This window comes from Trachurus japonicus, chromosome 22, assembly GCF_045865225.1.
Source record: "Trachurus japonicus isolate A0001 chromosome 22, Traja_1.0".
NCBI classification, from domain to species: domain Eukaryota; kingdom Metazoa; phylum Chordata; class Actinopteri; order Carangiformes; family Carangidae; genus Trachurus; species Trachurus japonicus.
This window is the reverse complement of record NC_140928.1, coordinates 6,887,775-6,907,378: the sequence shown is the minus strand read 5'-3', so window position 1 is coordinate 6,907,378 and position 19,604 is coordinate 6,887,775. Positions and strand designations below refer to the sequence as shown.

At 42.9% G+C, this 19,604-nt stretch overlaps 2 protein-coding genes across 8 annotated transcripts in view; both read left to right on the top strand.

Annotated features, from left to right (window-relative positions):
• numb (NUMB endocytic adaptor protein) overlaps positions 1-6,126 on the top strand; it is a 65,333-nt gene extending 59,207 nt beyond the window's left edge. For 3 of the 4 annotated variants that reach the window (XM_085768332.1, XM_085768330.1, XM_085768331.1), the window contains 3 exons: positions 44-187; positions 1,355-1,519; positions 3,773-6,126. In XM_085768332.1, coding sequence (XP_085624458.1) covers positions 44-187; positions 1,355-1,519; positions 3,773-4,596 — 1,133 coding nt within the window. In that variant the 3' untranslated portion in view covers positions 4,597-6,126. The remainder of the gene's footprint in view (positions 1-43; positions 188-1,354; positions 1,520-3,772) is intronic. The other variant, XM_085768334.1, reaches the window with a different exon arrangement.
• Positions 6,127-7,263: 1,137 nt separating this feature from the next.
• Positions 7,264-18,616, top strand: exd2 (exonuclease 3'-5' domain containing 2). Of its 4 annotated transcripts, none has more exons than XM_085767557.1 (10): positions 7,264-7,387; positions 9,162-9,230; positions 9,404-9,858; positions 11,297-11,553; positions 12,210-12,336; positions 12,463-12,776; positions 12,909-13,015; positions 14,148-14,283; positions 15,117-15,485; positions 17,161-18,616. In XM_085767557.1, exons 3-10 carry the CDS (start codon positions 9,445-9,447, stop codon positions 17,375-17,377), a joined length of 1,941 nt encoding a protein of 646 aa, XP_085623683.1. In that variant the 5' UTR covers positions 7,264-7,387; positions 9,162-9,230; positions 9,404-9,444; the 3' UTR covers positions 17,378-18,616. The 4 variants fall into 4 exon arrangements, with proteins under 4 accessions (XP_085623683.1, XP_085623680.1, XP_085623681.1 ...); XM_085767554.1 differs by having other exon boundaries at positions 9,404-9,873; positions 17,161-18,614; XM_085767555.1 differs by having other exon boundaries at positions 7,315-7,382; positions 9,161-9,230; positions 9,404-9,873; positions 17,161-18,614.
• Positions 18,617-19,604: the final 988 nt, after the last annotated feature.

The window sequence follows — 19,604 nt, the reverse complement described above, 5'->3', positions numbered from 1 at the left end:
TTAGTTCCTGTTTTAACCAGTTCATGTTATCCTCCTGTCACAGTACCTGAGGTAGAAGGCGAAGGCGACAGCATCAGTTCGCTGTGCACTCAGATCACGTCGGCCTTCAGCGGACCGCCGGAGGACCCGTTCTCCTCAGCACCGATGCCCAAACCAGCGTCGTCCCCACAGTCTCCTGTAGCACCAGGTAAGAAGAAGAAAGTTTATTTATACAGCACTTTTTCCCAGACAACAGTCACAAGGTGCTGCGCAAAATAAAAAAAAAGTGCAAGAACAGTCAAATTTAAGAACACAATGACAAACACAAAACAACAAGCAGCAATAAAACAATTACAATTACAAGGAATTAATAAAGTGCCAGTCTAAACAAGTGTTTTTAGACACAATGGAGGAAGCAGCTCCTCCACACACACCCACCTGTCTACACAATAACAACTCAGCTGACCGGCCGGCTGTGTGCAGCACGGGAGGCTGTCATGATGTGGTTCAGCTGCAAAAATTTAAGTAGAGACATCAACACATTCAATAAATGTACAACACAGGAGTTAGTTGACTGTGCCGGCTGCGAAGCGCTCTCATTATGCAGCAACAATCGTTCAGGCTCATTGTTGGTTATTAAAATAAGAGTCTAATGTGTGTAATCAACTTATCGGCCATTTTGCACTCGACAGGCGAAACTACCACATTCATTAGGGAAATGAGGAAGCAACACACAAATAGACTCGTTGTTAGCTGCTGCAGACAGCAGCCAAATATTGTCTGTGGCCAATTTTTTTTTTCACTGCCACAATTTGGCTGAATTTCCGGCCGTTTTGGCTCAGTAGGAGATGAATAGGTTTCCAGTGACTTGCTGATCATGCTGCTGCTCACAGTTAAAGGACAATTCCAGGCAAATTCTACCTGGGGCTCTAGTTTCCTAATATCTTAGGTCTAAAAGAATGAATCTGAAGATTTTCTTTTTAATGTCTCCTGTTCTGCAGTAGCTGTGTCTGTCCCTGCCAGCCTAAGATCCGTCTGCTCCCATTATACGTTGCTGTGGCGATGTGGGGACAGACACAACTACTGCAGAACAGAAAATCTTCAGATTCATTCTGTTAGACCTAAAATATTAGGAAACTAGAGCCCCAGGTTGAATTTGACAGGAATTGTCCTTTAAAATGGTCAGAGAGTTTCTGCCTGTGCACATTTTTAGTCATAACTTAACTGAATGACATTTATCTAATATGTGTGATTAACACTTGTTACAGACTACTAATTAACTGCATGATAACATTGTGCATGACTAACAAAAGGAATAGCACACACACATACACCAGCTTGCTGTGTACTAGCATCTGTCTCTTATCTGCTGTAGTGAACGGCACAGCTCCCGCCTTCTCTGTTGCTGTTGCTGCTGCTGCTGCTGCTGTCGTTGCCACCGCTAACCCCCCAGTTCTGGCCCCCGCTCTGCCTGCTCGAGAAACTAACCCCTGGGCTAAGACCCCAGCAGGGGCCCCGGCCTCGGCCCCCGCACAGCCAGGTAAGCAGCATCCGCTTTCTCTAGGAGGGAAGGATGGATACACAGCTCGTCTCATCATCACGGACACCAGGAGACGAGAGCTGAATGTCAATAACAGGGTTCCCACGCGTCCTGGAAAACCTGGAAAATGGTTGACTGATTTTCCAGTCGTGGAAAACACATGGAAAATTAGAAAAAAAGTCAAAGTCCTGGAAAAGCTTGAGTTGCGCTGGAAAATTATTTATGACATTATGAAAGCTACCAGAGACTTTGAGTTGATGAGTGTTTCCAGTATTGAGGGTTTTCTCTCCTCTGTTGAGTGACAGATGGAGGAGCAGCAGAGAGCTGTAGAGGGTTTGGTTTAAAGGGATAGTTCAATATTATCACCATAATCCCCATAGTCATAGCAGTAGGTTCATCACCTTTAATTATCGGTGCATGTTGTTTTGAGATCGGCGGGACAGAGACGTGAGCTGCTCAGTGAACACAATGGAGGTGAACGGTACAGGTCCCCTGTCCCTCAGCAAACTAATCAAATACACAATCCAACAACTCCAAAACGCTCTGGTGGACAAGTTGTGACCTGCACATTCACCACGCTATGAAATAATCATTTAACATTACGACAAATTAAGCAAATACTCTGAAATGCTTGCGCTTTTGAAATCATTCCACCCAGCAGTCTGTCTGAATGTAGTTCCGGCTGCATTTGCCTCAAAAACAACTCTGTCTCATAATGTTACATGATTATTTAATAGCGCCAAAATGTTGAACTATCCCTTTAAAGACAAAAACATTGTTCTATGATGAATTTGTCATAATTATTTCATAGATAAGTTAGAGCCATTGACTGCACATCTTTAAATCAGACTTCTGAGGGTGAGAGAGGAATAAACATAGAAGCTATATAGACTGTCGAAAAGAAAACTTCTCCAAAGCATGAATGAATGGGACAGGGGATGTCTTAGTATAGTATAGTGTACGGTGTAATAACATGTCTGTCGAGCTGTAGCAGCTGAAAAAGTCCTGGAAAATGATTTGAAGAAAAGAGTGGTAACCCTGAATCAGCTGCTGATCCCTGCAGACACTTGTTTGCTGCTGCTGTCGTTGTGCATTAAACCTTTGACTGATTCAGAGTCCGACTCACTTAAACTTGAGTTTGTTTGTTTTTTATCTGTGAGGGAGACTCTGTTGTCGTGCATGAGGCAGGTGCATGAACAACAGGTTGTTAATCATTGTCGTTTGACCTTCTGATTTGTCCTGCTTATCAACAGCGTCGGCAGTGGGAGCTGCATTTAGAGTCACTGACATAAAACTCACTGAGGCACTTTAAGCACTTTAAAAAAAAAACACTGAGTAACAGATTGCTGCAATTTGCAAGAAAAATAGTTCACCTGCCCACAGTCAGATCTCATAAATCTGAACACACCCATATGATACACAGACTCTGTTTTTTTAGACACAGTGGTTGTTAACCTTTCCTAGAATATCCATTGATCTGATCACATAAACCAAAAATTTGAGTTTTTCTCTTCATAACAATAGAACTTGACTGAGAATCTACACGTTTTTAAGATTTCCTCAATATCAGAGTAACAAAATTATATATTATAACCCCTGTGGGGGTTTGACAGTCCATATGTCCATGGGTACATTAAAAACATAAAGGGATTTCTTGGTTTCCCTCATCAAACTCATCAAACTCATCAAATACACAATCCAACAACTCCAAAACGCTCTGGTGGACAAGTTGTGACCTGCACATTCACCACGCTATGAGATAATAACAGAACGTTACGAGACGGAGTTGTTTTAGAGGTAAATGCAGAGACTGCTTGATGAAAAACTGTCCCCTAAGGAACGGCGCATCAGCTGTTTTGCATGAATTTGCCTCTAAAACAACTCTGTCTGGTAACGTTCTGTTATTATCTCATAGCGTGGTGAATGTGCAGGTCACAACTTGTCCACCAGAGCGTTTTGGAGTTGTTGGATTGTGTATTTGATGAGTTTGATGAGGGAAACCAAGAAATCCCATGAGCCTCCATAGCGTAGCTCTGAGCAGCTCACGGCTCTGCTCCGCCGTTCTAAAAATAGCTTGCACCGACAATTAAAGGTAACGAACCTACTGCTAAAACTATAGGGATTATGGCAATGGGCCAATTTACCAAAATGTTGAACTATCCCTTTAGAAAGATTTTTGTTTTCTTTTCTTTTTTTGTCAGATGTTTGTTTTATTCACGTATTTTTTCCTTTTTGTTTACTTTCCGCCAACAGGAAGTGACTGGTCATCACCGACGCCAGTGATCGTCGTCCCCCCGTCGTCCTCTCCGGCTCTGTCCTCTCACAGGCGCACGCCGTCGGAAGCGGACCGGTGGTTGGACGAGGTCACCAAGTCCGTGCGAGCTCCGCAGCCCAACAACCCCATCATGGCCGCCGCGGCGTCGCCCCCCACGCAGCAGTTCACGGCGCCCCCCCCGGTGCCCCTCCCCGTCGTCGCCCCGGTTCCCTTCATGTCCTCTCTGCCCCCCGCCGCCGTGCCCATGTTGCCCCCCCGCCAGCCCGTGGCGTCCTACCCGGTGTCCAACGGGCTGCCGTTCCCGCAGCCCAGCGTGGTCCCCGTGGTCGGCATCACGCCCTCGCAGATGGTGGCCAACGTGTTCGGCTCGGCCACGCAACCGCAGCCGTTCCCCGTCCCGACCGTCTCCACGACGCCGCAGCACGACGTCCACCAGCAGGCCGTCGTAGGCGTCGGCGTCGGCAGCATCAGCCCGTTCATCAAGCCGCCGACCGCCATCATGAACATGAACGCTGTCCACCTGCAGCCGTCTAACGGCAGCGTGACCTTCAACGGAGCGGACAGCAGCTGGGCCGCCGCTCCGTCCCACCACCTCGCTCCCTCCTCCCCGGCCACGCATCCGCCGCTGCAGCCGCCGCTACAGCCGCCACCGTCGGTGTCGGTGCCGCCGCCGCCGCCGCAGGAAGACGCCTTCGAGGCCCAGTGGGCGGCGTTGGAGGGGCGCTCACGCCAGCGCACCACGCCCTCGCCGACGAACCCGTTCTCCACCGAGCTGCACAAGACCTTCGAGATCCAGCTCTGAAGAACAGAAGAGACGAGACGGAACGGGACAATTAGAGAATCTGAACGAGCAGGTGAATGTGGTTGATTGACGACAGAGCAGAGGAGGAAGAGGAGGAAGAGGAGGGACGAGACATCTCCTCGTCATCTCGGCTTCAGCGGTGGACGAGCTCGGCGGCGGCGGGGTGAAAAGAAACTGGCGACGGGTGAGCAGCAGCAGCAGCGAGCGGCGCGAGAAAAGGCTTCTCATTCATTCAGCTTTGTCTGTTTTGTTTCTTTTTTTTCTTTTTTCTTTTTAATTATTTGTGCCGCGGTCGCTCCCGTCCCTCCCTCCCTCGCCGTCGCCCCCCCCCCCTGTTGCCAGGACGACACCTCCCTCCCTCCCTCACTCCCTTGCTGACTCGCTTCACCTGGCAGAGGAAACTGCAGCACTGAGAGAACTTCGAGACGTTCTTGATGATGATGACAACTTCGCGGTCAGAAGGAGAAAAGAAGATTAAGACGAAGACGAAGACGAAGAGTGAGACAATGCCAAAATCTTTATTTTTATGCATTAAGTATATTTTAAATAGCTTTGGAATCTAACAGAAGAGTTGTAAGTAATCTTGCCAAAGGCACAGGCTAGCTACAATGAGACAAGTTTATGTTCGTGTATACAAGAAATGACCCTATATATTATACATAAAATATATATATATATCTATAAAGAATCTATACTGTACACACAGCTCACAGCAGTGCTAATTTTTAATGTGATGTAAAGAGATTTTGTGAAGGGACAGCTGCTTTACCTTTGTGTTTTATTGTTTTATTTTTTTGTTTTTTTTGAAGAAAAATCTCTTTATTGCCGTCTAATCGCATCCTCTGATTGGATGTGAAGCATCTCACTGTAAATAACGGTATCATTGCAGCAACAATCAATGTGGACCTAGCAATGGTGGTGGTGCCCGACTGGTTGCCTCTCTTACCTGTGCTCAGTTTTTAATAGTTTAGTACACATCAGTACTTAACACTTTACTCCTTCTGTCTTCATTGTCATTCTTTTTTTTTCTTTTTCTTTTTTTTTTTTGCGTGGTAACGATCTTGTTTTTTATTTAACACATTAGAATGTTTCATCTTCCGTTTCTCCACCTCTTGTATTATTATTATATTATTATTATTATTTTTTATTTTTTTTTTTTGTAGTTGATTTCTAAATTTTTATTTTGCACAAGCACTAAAAAAAAAAAAATAGATGATTTAACCTCACAGGTGACCTTGATCAACTTGGGTTAGTCAGTTGTGGTGCTGCAGCCTCTGACCTCCGTTAGCCCTCTACGGTTCTGACGGTCAGCAGAAAACTACAGGGAGATAAAAAACGGCTTCATCTCTCACTGTCTAACTTCTCTCTGTCGTGTTTTTTTTTTCTTTTTTTTTTTTTAAATCAAACCTGTGAATATGATCTATTCTCTGATCTATTTTTCCATTTTGTAATTATTTCATTACTTTATTCCACTTCTTTGGAGAAATATTGAAGCTAAAAGATTGAATAAATTGATGGTGGTAGAGGAAACAGTGGTGTGTGTTTGTGAATGAATACTGTTGTTTTGAACATTTAACATTATATGCAGAGCTCCAGACTCCAGACTTTTTTTTCTCTTTTACCAGGAAACGACTTGCAAAGCAAATATTCACATTTCCTTTTCATTTCATGATACTCACATGTAATGACAGATAGCAGATTCTTTGAGTCGCCACTTCCACGTTTCACAAAAAAACAACAAAGTAGCTCGTTGCACATAGATAAGAAATTTTACTTGCACTGTCTCAAAGTTTACAGTCTGGAGTCTGGGGCCCTGCATTATGACATAATGCTGAGGATGAGGAGTTGCAGAATTTTTGGGGCAGAAAAACTGGAGCTGAAGAAGAAAATATTAAACAATTTTACATAGAGTTTAATAAAAGTGGTAAAATATTAACTGATTCCAGCTTCTTAAATATGATAATTAATTACTGTTTGTTTTTTTCTTTTTTGTGTGTGTGTGATGTAAATGACGATTTGCCTTCTGGTTGTCCAACACAGGAGGCAAGTTTAGGATATTTATTTTGAGCCCCAACACAAAAGCATGCTTAAAGTTAATGTTGTAATACATCTTGTCTTGGTTGAGGTCGAGCTGGACTCAGGATTTTTTCTCAAGACCACAACTGCACTGGCATCTTTATTTTTGTAAGCCGCAAAAGTCTCTCTTTCTGTCACTCACTCACTTTGGTTTATGTAAAGTGATTCAATAACTTTAAGATGCTTTAAATTGATTTACAAAAGTATATTCTTGTGTGTAACCATCTGAAGAGCTTGGTTGCACCAGCGTCAACAGTGGGAGGAGACTTCAGCAGGTTGTGTGCTGCTGTGTTATTCTTATAATGTAAATATCAATCCACACAACTATTATAAGCACTGGCAGTGAATACAGTAATGGTCCTGAAAATGGTCATGGTCATGGAGTATCGAAGGAGAGATGAAAGGAATAAGTTAGTTATTGTCATTGAAACAATTATTAAAACAAATAAGAAGTTCAATGCAATAAAATACAATTATTTTCAGGTGAAATTAGAGGATAAAAACGAAGCCGTAATCAATCGTATTGATCCGTGGTGCCGTCGGTCCGTCCGCCCACCAGGCGGCGCTGGTGGCGCAGCTGCGTCCGGTGCAGCGGCAGCAGCAGCAGCGTCGTTATAAACGCAGCAGCCGGGAAGACATGGGCCAGTTCAGCAGAAAGAAACAAGTGTACATGTGTACGACACTGGCGTCATGTTGGGTACTAACGTAAAAAAAGGTAAGACCACCCCCCCAAAATGAATGCATATAATAGGACAATAAAAAGCTCTGTTCTGCTGTGTTGCGGTCCAAAGTCCGGTTCGGTCCAAGGTCGCTGCAGAGTGTTATACGAGTTAGCAGGTTAGCTGCAGCTGCTAACCAGGCTAACGCTGCTTTAAGTTTGCTCTATTGGGAAAAGATGAACGGATAAATGACGGCAAATAATTGTAGGCAGTCTTATCTTTCCAAAACAGGGGAGAAAGTTAACTCGGGTTGGTTGTTTTTTCACCCTAGAACCGGTCAAAGCCACCAGAAGTTAGACTAACTAACTGCTAGCTGCTAAGTGTTAGCTCAACTTTAAAGGCTTTATACGTGAACTCGTCGCCAAGACAACGTAGGTACATGACACCCGAGCCCAGTGTTGACCCCGTACATTAAATAAGTATGAAGTTAAAACCAGGATGTGCTGCTTGTTGTTGTTTTGGTGGTTGTTGTCGTCACGTTAACGGTGGTGAAGCTAACGAGCTAGCCGGTGGCTAACTCTGACCTGTGACCTGATTAGTGAGCTCAGCCAGGTGTTAACACCTCACTCTGCCGTACAGCGGCATTTAGCAGCTGTTATGTAGGTTATTATGGGTCTGCAAAGCCAGAATCTACGACAACTCTAGCTATGAAGATGTGATTGTTATTAATTCTAATGTATGGGGACATGAAATCCTAGGTTTGATTGATTTTAAAGGGATAGTCCAACATTTTGGCAAATTCGCCTATTGCCATAATCCCTATAGTCATAGCAGTAGGTTCATTACCTTTTAATTATCGATGCATGTTGTTTTGACATCTGCGGGGCAGAGACGTGAGCTGCTCAGTGAACACAATGGAGGTGAATGGTACAGGTCCCCTGTCCCTCATCAAATACACAATCCAACAGCTCCAAAACGCTCTGGTGGACAAGTTGTGACCTGCACATTCATCACGCCATGAAATAATCATGTAACATTACAAGACAGGGTTGTTTTCGAGGTAAATGCATAGCCTGAACTACATTCCAGACACGGCTGCTGGGTGGAGTGAGTCCAAAAGTGCAAGTAGTTCAGAGTATTTGCCTTATGTATTGTAATGTTACATAATTATACATGATTATTTCATAGCGTGGTGAATGTGCAGGTCACAACTTGTCCACCAGAGCGTTTTAGAGTTGTTGGATTGTGTATTTGATGAGTTGAACTCCAAACAACATGCACTGATAATTAAAGGTAATGAACCTACTGCTATGACTATAGGGATTATGGTGATGGGAGAATTTGCCAAAATGTTGAATTATCCCTTTAAGTGACATGCACAGTACTGTCCCCAGCCCACATGGGCTTAGAAGACTTATGCAACAGAGATTTCTGCATTAACAGGCAGTCTTTAGGTACTGATAGTCTTATGTAGGATAAGATAATGTCTTCAGTCTCAGAGTCCATGCCTTTTCTTTTTTTTTTTCCCCCAATAACTCTGGCTAGGACATGGATCTTCTTGAAAAACCAGCTCAACTTGAACACTGACTCAGATATCCAAAATAAGAGTAAAATAAAAACAACAAAGATCATAGCTAGCAGGTGAAACAGAACAAAGCAAAAACATTTCCAAGAACATGGCAAAACGAAAAGAAAATAGAGGATAAAATGGTTATGTTTCATAGAAGGCCATTTGATAAAAGTACATTTTTAGCAGCGTTTTAAAAGTACCGTAGACATTGATTTGACAAGTCTGAGCTCCTCAAGTAGACGTTAACTTTTTCGTTGCAGAGTGATGCAGTGCCTGTCCAGGTCACAGAAACAGAGCCAAGTTTACAAGGGATCACACTGACAGGAAAGGTAAAACACCACTCTCGTCTTTTTTTATTATATCGTCTTTTTTTATTATATCGTCTTTTTTTATTATATCGTCTTTTTTTTGTTATTATTATTAACAGAAAGTTTACAACCTGCAGATCTGGACTCTGAAACCTGAACGTGCTCATGTCGTTTTCTTTTCCCTCCGACTCTAGGTTTGCACTTTTCATCCTGTTTAAAATCACTACAAGTCGACATGTCTCATCGAGGGCCTTTAACCGCCGTCATAACGACAGTACTCGGGGCGACCTTGGGCGGGCTGCTCATATGGAGAGTTTACCGAACGAGGAGGAAGAGGCTGCCTTCCGTCCAGAAGGCGGCCGATCCTTCGGAGGCTCCGCGTCCCGTGGAAAAGGAGCCCACGTCCGCGCCGCTTCAGTACATCATCCACGAACCACAAACCCTCGTAGAGAAGGTATTCAAGGCGGCGGCGACGACGGAGTGTCAGACTACACGAGTGTCCGACTCTCCTGTCCAGATCCCTCACTCGGAGCAGCTGCTGGGCGTCAAACCGGTGATGGTGAGCTCCGCGGAGGAATGGCAGCAGCTGTGGCCGCGGATGCAGAAGGAGCTGTCAGTCTTCCCTGTGCTGGGGCTTGACTGTGAATGGGTAAAGACCAAAGGCGTAAGAAATAACCTTTTGCATGTTATTAGAATAAGAAGAGGAAAAATCCACCCCGAGTGATTCAGTAGTGGAACCTGTGTTTTGGTTTTCTGTTTGTTTACATTTCATAAATGATGATTAACCGACAGAGTGTTAGGGCCACATTGAGGGGGCAAAAATAATTTCATAGACTTCGAGAATAAAGTCATAATTTTACGAGAATAAAATCATCATATCACGAGAATAAAGTCATATTACAAGGAAAAAAGTCATAAAATTACATTTTCTCGTAAAATTATGAGTAAAAAAGTCACAATTTTACTATAAAGTCACAATTTTATGCATTAAAAATTCATATTTTGAGAAAAGGTCATTTTATGAGTAAAAAAAAATCGTAATTTCACTAGAAAGTCATCATATTATGAGGAAAAGGCCATTTAACGAAAAAGTTATAATTTTACAAGAATAAAGTGGCAATTTTATGAGAAAAAAGCAGCGATTTCCTCCAAGTCCGCCTGGTTTTTTCTGCGGTGTAGATGCATTTTCTTGCATATTCTTTTCAAAGTCCTGATACTTACGACAATGTGGTGCTGATGAACCAAAAGATTAAGTATCTCCTTGTCTGTGAAACCTACGCTGAAGTACAACGTCACCAAATGCTCCACGGCCTCCTTTTAACAACTTTCCTCCTCTAAAATATAATGACTTTTTTCGTAAAACTATGACTTTATTCTTGAAGTCTATGAAAAAACAATAATCTGTCGTAGAAACTAATCGGCAAAGAAATGGCTAATGAATATGATTTTAGTTGCAGCCCCAAGAATCCATGTGTCATTCATTCTTTCTATTTTCATTTGACAACCAAAAATCCCAAAATGTTATTTTGTTATTTGTTGTTTCATCCAACACAAAAAATGCAACAGGCAAACTTCCAGGTCACGTAAACACGACCAATTAACTATTAAGTTTTTTCCATTTCATATTTGTATCTGAGCCTAAAATTTAAATATGAAAAAACAGGTATTTTTTCTTTTTTTGTGTGTTCGATTAAATAAACGAATAACAAAATTATTATTATTATTTTATCATTGAAAATAGAAAGAACAAATGATACACGGATTCCCCAAGCGTCACCTTGGGCTTCAGGAATTTATTATGATATTCGATATATTTATTTATTCTTCCCACTAGTTTCTAACATTTTGTAGACGAAAGACTATTGATCAAGAAAGAAAGAAATTAACTCTGGTATCATCACTGGCCTCGGTACTAATCACTCTATCTATAAGCTCAGAAAATGATTAACAATCTGTACTAATACAAAACTAACTAATAAAAACTAATCAGAGGGGTGGAGTTTTCCTTTTGAACATCCTCCCTCTACATTCCCGGCAGCTCCTCTGCTCCTCTCTGACCGGCTGCTGTTTCCTGTTTGCTGCTGCAGGTGTCGGTGAAGGGCCAGCCGTCCGTGGTCTCGCTGCTGCAGCTCGCCTCGTACTCGGGCCTGTGCGTCCTGGTGAGGCTGCTGCCGTTCCGCGGCGGTCAGCAGACGTTACCGCTCAGCTTGATAGAAGTCCTGCGAGACCCCCACGTCCTGAAAGTCGGCGTCAGCTGCTACGAAGACGGCAGACGTCTGATGCGTGACTACGGCCTGGCGCTGACGTGCACGGTCGACCTGCGCTACCTTGCCTTAAGACAGAGGTACAGTCTGAGCAAAAAAAGAAGAAGATGATGGCTAAGGCATCTCGAGGTCCAAAAGTTAAAGGACAATTCCAGGCAAATTCAACCTGGGGCTCTAGTTTCCTCATATTTTAGGTCTAAAAGAATGAATCTGAAGATTTTCCTTTTATTGTCTCCTGTTCTGCAGTAGTTCTGTCTGTCCCCGCGTCGCCACAGCAGTGTAGGGTCTTAGGCTTTTTACATCCCACAAAACCACTTTTTTTTCAGTGTTAGATGATTTCAAACATCATTACTTCAAGAAAGTTGACGTAAACAGAGCTGTAATACAAAGTATTACGCAAGAGTCAAGTTGACGTATGTTTACAGGTAGAATAAACAATCACAAAAGTTAAACTTACTGCTATGAATATCGTGCCTCCAAGTAGGTTCAGTTTTTTTTTTTACCTTTAACTATGTAGCCACTTCCAATAAAGACTTTTAACTTTTGGACCTCGAGTGTTCATCACCCCTGATGGTTTTTTTTACTCATCCTCTGTTTTTTCTACAAAGGTACAGTCTGGTTGTTAATGTTTGAATAGTGGCATGATGTCAGTGCAGGCATCAGTTAGGTAAGATGTTATTTATATAAAATAAAAAATGATTGTTTTCTATCCTTTTCTCCCTTTTTTTTTTTTCAGGCAAGCTACAGTGAATAACGGCCTGAGTCTGAAGTCCCTGGCAGCAGATCTGTTGAATGTATCTCTAGATAAATCTCTGGAGCTCCGCTGCAGTGACTGGGAGGCAGATCAACTCACACTGGAGCAGGTACTGATTCATGTTATCGCTTCTTTTCTTTTCTTTTTTTTTTCTACATCAGAGAGAGAAAACAACTCTCCTCCACCCACGTTGTTTTGTTTTCTCTCTCTAAATGTTTGTTGTTGCTCCCTCCAGATAACCTACGCTGCCAGAGACGCTCAAGTTTCCATCGCCCTCTTCCTCCACCTCCTCGGCCTCCGCTCTGAAGCCGGGCCCGCCTCATCCAGCGGGAGCTCGTACACGGAGTTAGCCGCCCGCTGCCAGGGCCTGGTGGACGTGCCCTTCAGATGCCGAGGAGGAGACGGAGAGGAGAGGAACGCCGATAGAGAGAGGAGACGGAGAACGCGGACGCCGGCCCTTTATGAAAGCCCAGAGTCTGGAGATCAGCAAGTCCCAGACCCTCGGAAGAACAACAAGAGGAAACCACTGGGTGTGGGCTACTCTGCCAGGTGGGCGGAGCTTAAAAACAGACTTTTATTGATGCATATTATTAACTGATGTAAATACAAAAACACATCCTGTATAAAACACATCCTGTATTAAAACTTGAGTTCCTAACTTCTCACTCTATCTGTTAATAGGAAGTCTCCTCTCTATGATAACTGCTTCCTCCATGCGCCAGACGGCCAGCCTCTGTGCACCTGCGACAAGAAGAAAGCCAAGTGGTACCTGGATAAAGGAATAGGAGGTAAAACACAACGTGTGAAGTTCAATACAGATGTTTCCCGTTTATATCTGGCATAAAATACGGTCGTTTACTCACCCTCATAACTTCATTAGGAGTCCTTCAGACGACATTTAGATCCATTCGAGAGCCGCGTATATCCATATAAATAACGCATTATCTGCCTTGAAACTTGTTAATTTCACCAATATTTTGTTATGATACGCTAGTGCTATTCCCCTCTGAGCCCAGAGTTGCCCGTTATCGTCATCCGGGGTCTGTAGATTGACCTCCTAACCTCTGAAGTGGATGATGTCATCTCTGAGTGCCGCATACCGCATGACCAGTTGGACGAAAATCTCATCCTCAAAATCTGACATTTATTCAGCCATGTTGCACAAAACTAGCAGCTGCAGATTCCAGGTAAACAAGCCGACCGTCGCCGAGTGAATGAGCCGTGCTGCGGCACTCAAGAGATGACATCATCCACTTCAGAGGTTAGGAGGTCAATCTACAGACCCCGGATGACGATAGCAGGCAGCTCCGGACTCAGAGGGAAATAGCACTAGTGAATCATAACAAAATATTGGTGAAATCAACAAGTTTCAAGGCAGATAATGTGTTATTTAGAGGCTGCATTATGGTGCCCTGATCACTGACACTATATGGATATACGTGGCTCTCGGCTGGATCTAAATATTGTATAGGAGAAGGACTCCTAATGACACCGAAGTTATGTGGGTGAGTAAACAACCATATTTTTTGCCAGAAATAAGGTTCCAAAAAAAATGGCACTTCTTGCGACAACATGCAACTTTTTAGGTCTGTTTAAGTTTAGAGGGTTTTTTTGTATTTTTAAGATGGTGAAGTTCACACCTGAAGCAGCATATCTAAAGCAGACACTGAATACAGTCTGTTCTTCTCCTGATTGTTTATTAAAGTGAAAGGACCATACTTAATGGAGGAATGAAAAACCATCTGTTGCAGAGAGAGAGACAGACAGAATCAATAACTCTGATAAAAAGTTGCGGTTATATTGTCTCCGAGGAGCTGAAATAGTTGATTTCTTATTTCCCTTCCCGAGCTGCATCACTCTGCCTCATGGAAACGGATTCAGACCTTGTTTAAACTGAGATTTTTTTTTCTTATGACCCAGTGCTCCAGAGCGAAGACCCGTTTGTTGTGAGGTTGCTGTTCGAGCCGTCGGGACGTCCCGACTCCCAGCAGGACTACTACCTCACTGCCAAGGAGAATGTGTGTGTGGTCTGTGGCACAGCGGAGACGTACATCAGGTCCGACCGGCGCCTCTGTTGGAAGTCGATGTTCTGTCGTTTTTATCCACTGATCTTTCCATATTTAGTAGGGGTGGGAATCTTTTACTATCTCACAAGTTCGATTCGATTCTGATTTTTGGGGCTACGATTCAATTCAAAATCGATTTTCAATTCAAAACGGTTTGATTCATAATGATTTCTGCTTCAGTCTATCGGTGTGCAAAGGATCCTCATGATCTACTCCAGTCTGCTTTGCAAAACAGAATGACTAAAGTGTCTTTTTTCACATTTATTGAGTTTTAAACTTTTATCCATGCTTAGATGGGAACTGTTGCATAAAAGAAATATCACATATTGCTTAAGTAACAAAATTAAAAGTGCCTCTTTATTTATTTATTTTTAAATAGTGCAGTTAAACATGCTGCCTCTAAGGACATGGATTTTCCTTAGAATTTGATTCATTGTTTTATTTTTTTTAAATCGATTATGGGACATTTTATATCGATTCTGAATTGTATTAAATGAGAATTGTGATTCTTATGTGAATCGATTTTTTGGCACACCCCTAATATTTAGTGATAGAACCAAAGATTGAACAGTAAATAATCACTTTGTGAAGCTTGAACTAATGAATTGGGGAAAAAAAACCCTGAAGTTGAACTAATTATGAAAATAGTTTTCTGTGTTGACAAATCATTTCAGACTTTAGTTGCTCGCAGCGCTGTGAAGAACTGCAGCTCTCCTGCTCTTGGCCATTTAGCTTCCTAGCAGCAGTCATTATCTCATTATGAATGAAGAGACGCTTTAATTACTGTGCAGATGTAATTAATGCGTTTGCTCCGGTCACGCAGGAAAAACATCGTACCACATGAGTACCGGCGACATTTTCCCACAGAGATGAAGGACCACAACTCCCACGACATCCTGCTGCTCTGCACCGTCTGCCACGCCACCTCCAACGTGCACGACAGCTTCCTGAAGCAGCAGCTGGCCGACGAGTTCGCCGCCCCTCAGGGCTGCGAGGAGGGGGTCCGCCTGCTGGAGGACTCGGACCGGCGCCGTGTCCGCTCGGCGGCTCGGGCTCTGCTCACCGCCGGCGACGGGCTGCCGGAGCCGCGGCGAGAGGAGCTGCAGGAGCTGATCAAGAGTTTCCTGAACGTGAACGAGAAGCAGCAGCTGACGGACGACGCGCTGCAGCAGGCGGCCGGGCTGGAGACGAGGTCAGGGGTTGTTGTTGTTGTTGTTGTTGTTGTTGTTGTTTTTTTCAGCAACAGTAGATTGACCCCCAATTTCCACTGATTCCGTTTTGACTCCGTTGCGATGCCCGAGCAATTCGCTGCCATTCAAATAATGGTACAGAGAAACCAAATCCCATTAATTTTCTATGGAAAGCAGGAGATCCGGCCGCACGGTGCATGATGGATACGAACCAGTATTAATTTTTTTTTTTTAAAAACAAAGATGAACCGGTACATAAAAAAACAGCTTGAAGTGGTGGTGAGGTATTGAAAAATATTGAAAAGATCTTGAAAAAGTCTTAAAAAGGTATTAAAATTAAAGCAGAAGTAAGTGATATATTTGTGTTAATATAAGTCTTAAATAGTTATATCTTCCAACAGCAATCACTTACATAGAGTGTTTGGACCGAAACACGGGTCTGTCAGTCACTCTGCTCTGAGCCGAGGAGAAAACATTTATCGTATCCTACAGTTTTTATCCAATGAGGAGAGAGAATGGCATGCAGGGCTGTGTGTGCAGCCAAGGAACGCCGTGAATGTGGCGACGTAGGGACGAGGACTGTTATGGTGCGTTCAAGGAAACTCGTATTTTTCCGACCGTGAAGTCGTACCAGTTCGATCTGGTACGAGTTCACCGGTCGGAAGTTACGAGTGGCCGTTATAGTGACTTTCACCGGTAAAACAGGTCGGAAAAACACGAGTGGGTTGCCTGAAACGCTACAAAGTCGTAAGCTGTGACTTGAAGCTGTAATTTACGATTTCAAAAGCCTGCCAGGAACGCAGCATTAGCGAAAACGACCGGACCACTTACTTCTGCTTTAACTTCAAGATTCCTGTATATACCCTGTTACATAATCACGACTCAACCTCTACTTTATGCAAATGAGGTACGTCCAACGCAATGCGGCAGGCTTGCGAAAATCAATATTCTGTTATTGCTCTGCCCATTTTACGTGTAAATTTTTTCAGAAACATACTTTAGTATTAAACTAGTTAAAGGAATAGTTCACCAAAAAATGAAATTCAGTCATTGTTGACTCACCCTCATGCTGATGAATACTCCGGAGTAGTTTTTTCTTCCTCAAAGTGCATCTGGAGACCCGGGAGGCCGGTTCATAGTTCAACGAAAACTTTATATGAGAGTCAATAGCACCCGACACAAAAACGTCCATAAAACTACACAAAAACCTTGTAATATTCCCCCACACTGCTCTTCCACTGCTATCCAAGTGTCCTGAAGGGATATAGTCCAGAGTTTACTCGAAACAACGTCATTTAGGATATTTTTATAGCTTAAACAGTCCTGTATTGTGCTCTGACGTTCACTCGCCCCAGGCAAATTCAATTTCTATGCTTAACTAATGCTTAATAGTGTGTACTTAAGTGTTACTGAAAATTTTAACAGGCTCATTCGGAAAGATATTTTATTTCCGATCAAGATGGACTGGATCCTGTTTGTTTACAGAAGGAAACGCTTCTTCTTCTAGTGTTTTCAACAAATTTGACCAGCAAAACTTCACTGCGCCAGTGAATTAATCCTGATTAATTGCTTGATACATGTACACGCATGTTTTAATCGGATCTATTTATTTCGCGTTCCCGTTTTTATAAACGTGGCTATTGACGCTGTCGCTCTCTCCTCCTCCTCCTCCTGCAGGATTTTCAACGAGGCCTACGTTCCCCACGGCCTGAAGGTGGTGCAGGCTCACGCCGAGCGCGGCCTGCGGGGCCTGATGGACCTGGAGCGCCGCTGGAGGCAGCACTTCCTCACGGCCATGAGCCCTCGCCACCTCCCGCCGCTCTGGTCCGTCGACCACAACCACGGCAAGTTCCTCCGCAAGTACGGAGAGGACCTGCTCATCAGACTGAACTGAGCGCCGGCCTCGACAACAGAGCAGCTACTCCACTCCGACGGGACGGGACACTCGATGATTGTTGTTGTCGTTTCTTTTTTCTCTCCTGCTGGTCGAAGCGCCCGACGGGTTTGAAACTCCTGCAGCCACTTTAGTCGAGTTTAAAAGCCAAATATCTGTTTTTTGTTGTTGTTTTAATCACTGAGTGGACGCTCTAATCTGCCCGCCAGGACCAAGGTGTTACCAGCATGTGGCGGCCGTTTGAGTCCCCACTTTAACGTGTGAGCGGACGGACTCGTTCACCAGTGAGACGCTGCTAGTTTGAACAGAAACTCTCCCTGTGGAGGAGGAAGAGGAGAGAGCCAGCACTGAACCGAAACACAAACAAAACAACAAACACTAACTCTGCGACGCCATGGTGGACGTTATGTATCTGCATATGAACACTTTTTTTATTATGATAAATATATAATTATTTATGGAAATGAATTAAGATAAAAAAAAGATTTAAGAACAGATTTTTAGACAAAAGCTGCTGCCTGCTCTTAATTTCTCCCCTTAAATTTAACATCCCCCCTCCCCCTCTGCAGGTCGGCAGCTTATTATTACCTCCATCGCTAAGAGAAGAAATGATTTGCTTACATGACACCGCTCCCTCTCTGCTGCTTTTTTTTCTTTTTTATTTCAGTCTGTTGTCTGTTTTAAGTCGACAGATGAAGGATGAATTTACCCAGAAGCATCTTTGAAATCAAATTTAATCTTTTTTCGCCTTTTTTTTTTTTCTTTTTAAAGATGAGTTTGGCTTCAAGGTGCCTTTCAGTCTGCAGCAGGTGGAGGAGGGAAAGAGGGAGGGAGGAGTCGGACGACAGAGAGACCGAGTTGGGCCTCGTTTATTTGATCATTTGAACTTGTGATGTTCGCGTTCCTTGCAGCCGACTCTCCTGCTGGTTGGGGCGACTCCATGGCTCATGTTTTAATGTGCCTCTTAATCCCCGAACCCAGACCAGGAGACGTTGTCGTCGGCGACGGGACGTGACCTCGATTCAGTTTTCACCACATCGACGTCGTTTTCCCACAGAATCCAAACCGCAACAGTGAAGAGAAGAAGGTGCCAACGCTGATCCGACTCTGAAAAAATGACCCACAACTCCCCTTTTTACAAAGCAGATTTATCTCTTGAGCATAATAAATTAAATTTACAATATATGAAACTGTAAACTCTATAAACAGCTGATTTGTCTTTATTCATATTTTTCCTGGATGTAAGATGCTCTGAAGCTGTTTTTTTTTTTCCTAAATTGTGAATGTTAAAAATGATAAATAAAAAGTCTTGTTTGTATAAATCTTCTGTGACATGTTTTACTGATTTAAAAAAAACACAGACAACGACCACAGTTACGGTTTATTTTTATTTTATTTCTTACAAAATCACAGTTTAATAAATAGTCTGTAAAAATGAGTACAAAAGCGGTTTTCTTAACATTTCATATATGAATCACTCATGACTTTCAGGTCAAAGGAGTCTTTAGTTGGATTTTTTTTTTTTTTTTTTTTTTTATTGTCAGGAATGACTTTTTTTTTTTTTTTTTTTTTTTTACAATCTAGTTTTGCTGAATTAAGGCCTCTTGATTTTGGCATCAGAACAATCCGTCAGTCAAATGTTTTGTATCTGAAGTTGAATTAGTGTAAGAGTTATGAGCTCCCCTGGTTTCACAGTTCAGTCAGAAAAATGAAAACACATTTTACAAATAAATTAAGAAAGTGGCTCAACATGCAGATGTTTCTCCCTTTTTGTCCTAAAATGCTGACAAAACTAAGAATCTCTAACGGTCAGTGTTCGACACTGACGACATGAATAACAATGGCACATGAGGCGGCTTCATGAGGGGAATCCACCGAAGTTCACTTGAGAATTTGTTTATTTTTTTACTTTGAGTCAAGTCCTTGAATTTTCAAAGAGCGATATGAGAGATTTTGGCAAAACGAGTGGAAGTGCTTCTTCAAAAAATAAAAAACAAGTGAATTTCGGTGGAGTTCCCTCTTTTTTTTTTTTTAAGAAGTTTAAGCGGTGACGAGGAGTGCAATCCTATGTTGTGAAAGACACTCTGACATCTTTACTGCATTACAGCGAAACCTCTGAGGGCGGAAACACACCTGAAGATTTCAGCACTTTTTAAATTCACATTTCTTCTTTTTTTTCTTCTTTTTAAACAAATTCTTTTTTTAAGGAACAAACAAATTTTGGAAA

Bases quoted from the DNA above. Each gene is read 5' to 3' on its own strand.
- exd2 (XM_085767556.1), top strand. From the start codon at position 9,445: ATGTCTCATCGAGGGCCTTTAACCGCCGTCATAACGACAGTACTCGGG. The intron at 12,337-12,462 runs GTACTGATTCAT...TGCTCCCTCCAG, and splicing joins ATCAACTCACACTGGAGCAG to ATAACCTACGCTGCCAGAGA. The intron at 12,777-12,908 runs GTGGGCGGAGCT...ATCTGTTAATAG, and splicing joins GGTGTGGGCTACTCTGCCAG to GAAGTCTCCTCTCTATGATA.